Genomic DNA, 9,761 nt, shown 5'->3' on the forward strand with positions numbered 1-9,761 from the left:
TTTATTGTTAACAATATCCATCTTCAGGTTCCACTTTTAAAAAATATTTTATAGATCGGTACTAAACTGAAACAATTTAAGCTTGACATTACCAGGTTTCCAAATAAAAATACAACAAAAATATAACTTCTGTCTCCACAAACTGAAAATGTTGAAAAAAAGTGGGCACTTTGCTTTTTAAATTTAAAGCATTTCTGGTACACTAGTAGTAAAGATGCAGTTTGTGTCTAACTGTTATACTTACTTCCTAAGTTGCATTTTAAATCATTGCTAAACAATTGGTCATATCTTATTGTAGGTCGCACAATAAAACTTGCATTAAAAGTGGGTCGCGAACTGAAAAAGGTTGGGAAGCACTGCGCTATAAGACTTGCAAAACCAAGGTCATAAAAAGGCCCGGAGGTCTTTCAGCGTTTGTTGGTCAATGTTGTCAATCAAAAACTGCTCAAACACCTCGGCCGAAGTGAATCTGCTTTGAACCAGGGTCAGCTGTCTTCGGGTAAGCTCGACCAGCGAAATTTTGTGGTTAGGGTCGGCGTACATGTGCGCTCTCATGCGCAACGAATGCGCGTGCTCCCATTGGTCGTCCTCGGGGGTGTTGGTGGGCGCGGCCGGGGTGAGAACGGTGACGTCAGTTTTGTCGTCTTCGCATACGTCGTGAAGGACCTGTCGGAAATTAAGATCGGAATAAGTTGTATTGTTTACTTTATATTTCCCCTCCCTTACTAGCCTAAACACTGTTAAACCCCCCTCCAGTCCACACACACACACAAAAAAAAGTGTTCTACCTTTTTTATTTGGTAATTCGTTGTACCCTGCTGACAGAAAATAAACCTAGAGGAAAGAGTCAACAAAAAAATACATATGTAAGTCTGCAATAGACACATCTGCACCAGAAGCCTTGTTACAAAATTCGGTAGCGCTAATCGTCTGCAAGTTGACTTAATTTGAACGTATAACGTAAGGTATTAATTTTATACCTACATGTATGTAAAGATGCATTGGTATTTATTTATTAAAATGCTGTAATTGTTAAGAAACAATAGACTGACATCGACACCCAAACCAACTAACGGATAAATATGTATAAATGGGCGTATCTTTATGGAATTATGGAATCCAAAACCATTGGCAGCAGGTTTCTGCTTGTCGATTACTGTTCCGCTGACTCGTATATTAACAAGTTTTCAAGGAATATATATTTTTTAAAGGAATATAGAAATGAATATACCTATACAAAATAATTTATACAAATATAATTCTATTTGAATAAGGAACCTACGATGCCAGTATAGGCGAAATATATATTCCTTTACAAAATGTCTAATCCTGGTTTTACTCGGGTTTTTAAACTTTGAGTTTTATTGTTAACTATCGGATAAGTGACGTTCGCAATCAAAACAAAAACAAGATGAGAGGACCAACCTGAACGCAAACGCAGAGTACGCGGGGCAGCGAGTCGCCGAGCGCCTGCAAATCGAGCGACACGCGTTCGATAATCAGCAGCGCGGCAAGCGACACAACTTTGCGCTGCTCGGTTTCGACGACGCTGTCGATCCTGTCGCAGAACACGCGCAACAGGTGGTCGGCGACATCTAGCGGCGACCCGTAAGCCTCGACGAGTGCCCAGTAGGTGTCGCACGCGTGCAGCGCCAGACGGGCGACCAGCAGCAGGCGGCTGGTGGCAAGAATAGACCACTCTGTGGCGCGTAGTATCTCGCCCAAGGTGGCGTGAATGAAGGCAGCGAATACACGCGCGCTCTCGACGGGCGCTACCTGTAAAAAAAAAGAAAGGATTTGTCACAGGATGTCGATACAGTGAAAGATACACACACATATGTGCTTAACAACTGTGTCTTCTGAAGCTGCTTTTTGACCAACGATTACGGCTTACGTATCATTAGCTTACCGAAAGCCAGCGAACACTTCCGAATCTGTCGGTCGATGATGCAAGCAAGGCAGAAAAACAACTATCCTACATTAAGGTTCGGCAGGTATGACCGGAGGTAGTGAGTTCGAACCTCACTGCAGACTAGTTGTTTTTCTAGCCTGCCTTGCTTGCATCATTAATCGACAGATTCGGTGAGTCTGGGATGGCTTTCGAAGTCAAAACAGTTTTCAGAGGAACTATTTTTAAGGCCGTACAGTAAATGTGAAAAAAATACAGAATTTTATTTGCTTTTCATGGACTTTCATATTTTTTTAACTAAAATCTTCACTAGAATTACGTTTCATCTAGACGCAATTTTTTTATTAAATCGCATGTTTTTCCCATCCTAATGTCACAATGTGTTTGAGAGATAATTACAGCTATAGGTTGACCAATTTCATGCCTTATTGATCAGCTGTATTGCTGGAAATTTGTTGTGTATGAGAAACTATACACGCCGTTGGACAAAGTAGTATTTTTGCAACGGAAATCACATTAGAACTACAATAATAAAACACAAGCAATTTACAAATCCGATTAAAGACACGAGTATATCGATCTATTTGGTCAAACTGGACAACTAGATATCCAAGGCTGATAACACACTTGTAAAATACCAAAAAAGTCCTGCATATTTATCCCTAACGCGTTACCTGTACCATCCGAGTGATGAGGCGCGTGACAAGTGTCAGGCATTCGTCGCGCACGTCAGTGACAAGTGACTGGATGGCAGCTGCCAGTGTCGGCCCGTGGTGACTAGCCACAAAATCGGCGCCACCCAGAACGACGTAGCACTCCACAATGTGAAGACACTCCTTGAGAGATTCCGAACTGATTTCTAGCAAGCCTGAAACACAAGTAAGATTGAGTAAATTTAGTGATGTCTCAAACTTTAGGTATTTTGCTCCGATAGTAATACCAAATGATGGCAATACTATGATCAAACAAGCAAAATAAAAATTGTTCTTCCGTCAAAATTTTGTTAAAGTGCCAACGTTTCGAGCACCTATTCGGGCAAACTTATTCAGGACAATATAATTGCACCTATAGGCGAAAACATATTTATTTATAAAATTTGTCCGGAAGAACAATTGTACAATTGTTGCCGTTTACATTTTTATGAGAATTTTTTTCCAGGGAGAAGAATGCCGCGTAAAACCGCAAAGAATGGACAAAAGTATTTATGATCAAACGTATAGAAGGCCCCGAAAATTTGTCGTTTTATTCTCTTTCATTTTTTGATTTTGCAGTTTTACAGCCAAAAGACAGAAAGTTAAAACAACATCAACGTCAGAAAAAAAACAAAATTCGGAATGACTATATGGCCAGAATCAGGCCAATACAACATTTTACCTAACCTCAAATTGCAATCCTAAATCATCACTAATTATTCGAAACCGAAATTAATTTTTAACCTCACCCATTACCCACCACTAACCATAAACGGGGGAAAACGACCCAAATGCTAAAACAGCGGCGTCCAAACGGGAGCGTCGAAACGTCGACACCAAAACATACGGGTGAGCCAGACTTGAACAAATAGACTTATTTTAGCTATTTAAAATTAGATTAGAATTAAAATTAGATCATTTCAGTTTTTTTTCAAATTAGATTAGAATTAGAATTAGATCTTTTGAATTTTCTCAAATTAGATTAGAATTAGAATGATCGAATTCGTAAAAAAAAAAACGAATTTGAACTACAATTACATTTGATTTCTACAACACAATTTCATTTAAATCGAGATGTATTCTAATAGGAATGTGAATGATACTTATGTGTGTGCTAATTTTAATGCCTTTTAGCATAGCATATGCTTTGCAAACTGTAAAAATTAAGTTCCAACCAAAGAGTTTGGATTGGATTAAAATTCTTTGTTTTGACTAAGAGGATAAATATGGCGTTGGACAAAGTAGAAGTTTTTGTAAAATCGGAATTAGATTAGAACCAGAATTAGAGCACACGAGCGGTTCACAAATAAGATTAGAATTAGAATTAGCAGCATGTTGCTCTAATTTATTAAATTAGAAAACTAGAATTATTTAGTTGTTCAAGTATGCTCGAAGCACCCAAAGCAGCACAAACTCGGCACCTATGGCAGCGCCTACCGAACATGTTTCCAAACAAGCGGAGAAGGTCGTCGCTCATTTGGGTGGCGTTCTGCAGCACGGCAATCCACAACTCAAGCCCGTCGGCCAGCAGGTAGACGTGAGCTGGCGAGGTAACGTCGGTGCTGTGGTGAACCACGGTAAGCAGGAATGGGTGGAGGTTGGCTGACTGCTCCTTAAGGCCGACCACCACGTTGATGAGGGCCGATACGACGGCGCATCTAAAGATACAGGATTTTGTTTTTCTTTTTCTTTTGATGAATTACATGAAACCCAAATGAGAATATTGCTGAAAATCCAGTCCACCTTATATTAGTTAAGTAAATGGTTGAAATACAGGCTGTAAAGTCGCAGCCAGACTCGGGACTCGACGAAATCCCACATTTCGCTGGAGTGCGATTCGGGAGTTGGACTCGGATTATTTTTAACCGACTCCGCATCCCTGCTGGAGAGTGCAAGTTTTAGTTCTATATCAACCCAGCTCTTTAAGTTAAAAGTGGTTTAAAATCCTTAAAAGCACCTTAGCATGTTGTGCGCCTCCGACTCCATCCATATCTCGGGCAGGATTTGTGCAAGTTTGTTGATGCACGAAATCACCCGCGTCCCCAGTCTCTCAATGACGAAGCTGAGAACGTGAAGTACTCTCATCTTGCAATCTCCGCTCTGAACCGACTTTAGCAGGTTGTAAAGGGCGTCCGTGCAACGCTCTTGGTAAGGAGAAAACTCGGCTGAAAAGTAATGACAAGTAAATTAAATAAAAGTCATTACAAAAACACTTGCTATGTTCACAAGATGCCTTCGGAAACGCTTACTGAAATCAGTCAGCATGATCAAAAATACATTGCGAGCAAGACCTGGCTAGAAAAACAACTAGCTTCTTGTAAGGGTCTAAGTCACAACCTTTTTGGTCATACCGGGTTGCTCAACTGGGGAACAGTCGAGACACAACCATATAGCACCATTGCCTGGGCACTGCATACTGTTAGTACATACGACATCAATTGAAGGGGGTCAACAGCGCGTATTTCAGCAACTGAAACGTACATTTACACACAAAGTGTATGCCGTAATCAAGATCTTCTAAATTCGTACGCGCAATTTTTGTGGGCCACTACGACTTGTCTATATGTACATATCAGTTGCACTTGCTCTGTAGATATTCTTGGAAAAAATAAGTGATATTTTTCAGTTAGAGCTGTATTAAGATGTTTTTTATATTTATTTTAATTTGGTGGTGCCTTCCGTAAAATGTAAATTAAAGGAATATCTAGTTAGCCTAAGCATATTGTCAGTTTGTTATACAATTTCTATAAAAAATAAAATATTACAAGCCTATTGCATCCTTACTTATAAACATATCTTTATGTTTACAGTACAGTACAGGAAGTGTTGCAAAAATAGTTTTTGAGAGATATAAAGCAACAACAAATATGTCATAGTGTTATTGTTTTGGTCCTCAGATCCGGGGCTCAACTCCCGGCTGAGCACTATACGCGTAGTGCTTATGGGCTGAGCACCTGAAAACCGTAGCCCGAAGATCAAGCAGAGAGTGCAAGTCGCGATCAAGTAAATAATCTCTGCAATGTATATGTATGTGTATTTATTGTTTTGGTTAAATTAGGTTGACATAAATTTGAGCAACATAACTCCCCTTTTGAGTTAACTCAATTATTGCTAAATCGATTACAAAATTAATGACATTTGAAGAATTCAAACAAATCGAAAACAGATTATTTTTGAATTATATTGTTTTCAGAAAATATAATGAAATGCTCCCCTAAAAAGAATTATAAAACATAAAATAATTTCTTAAAATTAATACAGAAATATATATTTCGCTTTATGAAGGCATATTCTGTAAAGAGTGTAAGATATGATTTAATGTTTTATACGTGTTTTTATATGCAGTCTTAAATTATCTGATACAAAAGCAAGAATATTTTTTATACATTTTATTGTCTGCGGAAGACTCCTTACTTCTGGAGTGTTTAAGCTTCACTAGAAGTTATTTAAACTTCTTTTAAGGGTTATTCGCTGTGCTACTCTAATTAACTACAAAACTATCCTTACCCATGTCAAACTCAAATTCGTCTAAAATTTGCCTTAAAGCGCTGGAAGCTGACAAGCGAACAACCATGTCCACATTGCTTTCAAGCGAAGAAATGATGAAGTTATAAAGCAAAGGCCTCGTCTCTGCTGGTGGCTTCACACCCATCCATTGCTCTATGAGCCAAAGAACTCTCCTATCACATATTATACATATATATCACTTCAACAAAATGCTCTGGAGATTTTAGAACGTTTATGCCCAATACTCTTAAAAATACAGTAGTATAACTCATTATTATTGACAAAGGAGTTTACATCACTTTTTAAAATAATTTTAATGCTTTAATATAAGTTCTGAAAGCTATGTCACAACTATATCCTAATTTTTTTTATCTAAAAATCGTACTATATTACTAAAAATAAGTTCTTGTGCTATTTATTTGTTTGTTCAACGTTTGGGCTACCTATCTAGGATGGCTTCATTAGGGAATGTTTTTACAAATAAATACCAGAAAGGCTTATTTTTAGTAACCACTAAGCCTGGTAACAACAGCATATTTATTAATTTTATTACTATATTATATGTTACAGTAGAAATACAAGTTTAAAATTAACCTGTGGATTATCTTTCCATAAGGATGACCTTGACATTGCTGAACCCTCGGTAACAAATGGTCAACGAACCACTTTTCAAAATCAAGCCTGTCAAATAGTTCAATTGCAGCCAAACCAACTGCTGTGTACACGGCATCACTTAGACGAATAGCTTCCAAAGTTTGCTCCTGTCCTGCGAAAATAAACTTCATATAATTCATATGAATAAAACCTTAAAAAAACAACAGTTAAAAAAAAAACTAGGGAAACAAAGAAATAAAGCTTCATGAAAGTAAAAAACATAATTAATAAAATAAAAATCGCTAATGCTGTCATACCAGAGGAAGAGCTCTCATTTACAGATTGCAACGTTGACAAAATAACAGGAACAAGGTGATTTGGGTTTGAGTGCAAAAAAGTCATGAACAGAACCTAAAAGTTTTGTAATGAATGTATTATATAGAAAAATAGAGGTCATTTAATTTAGGTTGTTGTATCCACCTCTGCACTTGGTCTAAGGTTGTATTTCCATGTTTCTCCGATTTCCTCAGAACAGAACTCCTCTGCGTCATCTTCCCATTGTTCAAGGTCATTTGTTGTCAAGGGCAAATATGAGAACACAAGAGTTCTAAAATACAGGGTATATAAATATAGAAAAATATTCACAGAATATATCCAACAAAAAATTAATTTTTAGTACATAAAAAATAATAAAAAAAAATGTAAAACCATAAAAATAGATATTATATATACATGACAACTTTTAACACAGTATAATTATAAAACTAATTTTTATAATGTCTTTAAGATATTTATTAAATATAAACCAAACTTCATGTTGTTTTACTTGTTGCACCTTAAAAGTTCTTCCATATTTTGAAGAGAAATTATTCCCACACTTGACACAGAGAGAATGGTTTTTACTTGGTTCATAGAGTTGACCACAAAACGCTCTTGAAAGAGTTCTCTGTTTTGAGCATAAACAAACATACACTGGCGGCTAATTGCAAAAATATCTTTTGCAAAACTGTGAAAAGTTTCATTGTCTGAGTCAACAATCTTTGAGTAAACTAGCAAGAGCTTTTGCAACTTAGAATTTACGTTTGCATGTTGTATATTCATTTGTGATGTGCAAACACCTTCCAATAGTGTTTTTAAGTTTGACAAAACTGTTGAGAAAAAATGACTTTGTCCTTCTTGGTCCAAAGATTCCCACATATATCTTAGAGCTTTGGTCATATGAATCGTTTTGTCCAGCAATTGGCTAGCGTTTGGCCCTCCAGTACTTTCACATAATTCCTTGACTGTGTATGTGAAAAAGGCCTGCCAAAGTTTAAAAGTTTGCTCAAAACAGCCACAGGAAACTTGAGAAAACACTTTCCGGTCATTCGGAAGCTTTTTAGTTGAAAGTTCTTTCATGAGATATCTAAACACAAGGAGCCTGGGGTTGTCTTTAATGCACACCGTAGTTGGATCTATTGACCCAAGTTCCCGGAAAAGATTTGGAAAGAGCTCAGGCCAGTAACGAGGAATATCATATCGTGCCATTTTCGAAACAACAACTGCCATTTGAAGAGAAATCTAAAAAAAATGTAGATAAGCAAAAAGATACAAAAATTAACTACAAACAGTAGTCAAACATCAATATATCCTGATAAAGGTGAAACATCTTTACGGCTAAGCATTCTATTTTTTTCAAGGACTTTTTAAATATATATTATGCAAGAACATATTATATGCAACTGCAATCAATCTTAAGAGTTTGACATACACTGTTCTAGACGTGTTGATTTGGAATAGATTAAAATGACATTAAAATATGAGCTTCAAACAGCTATAAAACTACTGCCCAAATGTAAAAATATAGTCCTGTGAAGGCCAGTATTTCTCAAATTGTTTGCCGGGGGACACTAGTGTGCCTCGAGAGATTCTCAAGTTATGTGTAACTTTTTGGGTTGTTTGGAAAATAAACCTTTTGTACATGCAAGACTTAAACGCACATTATCCATTAATATGAGGGCATATCTAGGAAAAAGGTAATATTATGGCATATCCAATTGCTTGTTTTTAAGGTTATAAAATCTATTTTTTTGTAGAAAAAGTGATGACAATATTTTTTTACTTTTCTACTGTGCTGTACGTAGTAGTACACTAGTTTGTGTCCACATTATCTAATGGGTTAGTGCAGGGGTGTCCAACATGAGGCACGAATGCCAAATGTGGCACGCAACCTAATAAAAATGGCTCGCAAGCCTTCCAAAATCACCCAGGTTGTGTTTATTAACTAGCTGATAGAGACAACTCAGTAGTTATTCAAAATTCAATAAACATTATATTATGCTTATAATTATATGAATACCTGATGAACTCGCTCTTCGAAACAACCTAAAACTTCGTTTCTGATGGATTTTTTCTCATCAGCTTGGATTGGAGAAGGTCCATGATTTCTCCAATGCCTGTCAATGCCATTCTTTAAATACAACGCTGCCAGCCATCGGACATTTACTTCTATGTTGGAATCTTGTGCCAAAACACACTTAAGCAAATGAAAGTGAAATCCTGGGATGCGCTCAGATTGTTTTAAAGTTTGAGAAGCAGGTTGAAATTGGCTGGAATCTTGACTGATTGCATTTCTCAAAGTGTAAACAAGTGTGTCCATTGATAAATCCATTGTTTTTCTGATAACCATTCACATTTGCAAATTTACTTAACGCGTACATTCCTCTGACACCGGACTAAAAACAAAAATATAAAAGAAAGAAGATTAACGTCGACACCTGGATTCGCGAAATTTAATTACAGCAAATTTGTTTTGGGAGTCACTGACTGTAAATGGTATATTTATAAATGAGTTTTAATTTAAAATCATTTCAATAAGAATAACAAATATATTAAGTCCGTTTTAAGCAAACAGCAAGTGCCAGTGCAAGTCATCAGTATTGATACCGTACAAGTCAAGACCAGTGCATGCAGAACTTGTTATTGCAGAACTTCAAAGTCAGGTCATTTAAACAAACATTAAATTTTAAATCCATGGGTAAAATCCAGATTAGAAAGTCTGGCCTGAAACTTTAGCTGCA

At 36.8% G+C, this 9,761-nt stretch overlaps 1 protein-coding gene across 1 annotated transcript; it reads right to left on the bottom strand.

The window, feature by feature from the left end:
• Positions 1-336: 336 nt before the first annotated feature.
• On the bottom strand, positions 337-9,388 carry LOC146133532 (importin-11-like). The gene is made up of 11 exons (XM_083396922.1): positions 9,041-9,388; positions 7,538-8,262; positions 7,183-7,309; positions 7,020-7,113; positions 6,703-6,874; positions 6,109-6,281; positions 4,559-4,766; positions 4,039-4,259; positions 2,584-2,777; positions 1,426-1,776; positions 337-666 (listed from the first exon to the last, which is right to left on the bottom strand). The coding sequence occupies exons 1-11, from the start codon at positions 9,368-9,370 to the stop codon at positions 385-387; spliced, it is 2,877 nt and encodes a 958-aa protein (XP_083253048.1). The 5' UTR covers positions 9,371-9,388; the 3' UTR covers positions 337-384.
• Positions 9,389-9,761: the final 373 nt, after the last annotated feature.

This window comes from Ascidiella aspersa, chromosome 9, assembly GCF_963924565.1.
Source record: "Ascidiella aspersa chromosome 9, kaAscAspe10.2, whole genome shotgun sequence".
NCBI lineage: Eukaryota > Metazoa > Chordata > Ascidiacea > Phlebobranchia > Ascidiidae > Ascidiella > Ascidiella aspersa.

Bases quoted from the DNA above. Each gene is read 5' to 3' on its own strand.
- LOC146133532 (XM_083396922.1), bottom strand. From the start codon at position 9,370: ATGGTTATCAGAAAAACAATGGATTTATCAATGGACACACTTGTTTAC. The intron at 6,282-6,702 runs GTTAATTTTAAA...AATATGTGATAG, and splicing joins TATGGAAAGATAATCCACAG to GAGAGTTCTTTGGCTCATAG. The intron at 4,260-4,558 runs GTGCTTTTAAGG...CTGTATCTTTAG, and splicing joins GAGGCGCACAACATGCTAAG to ATGCGCCGTCGTATCGGCCC.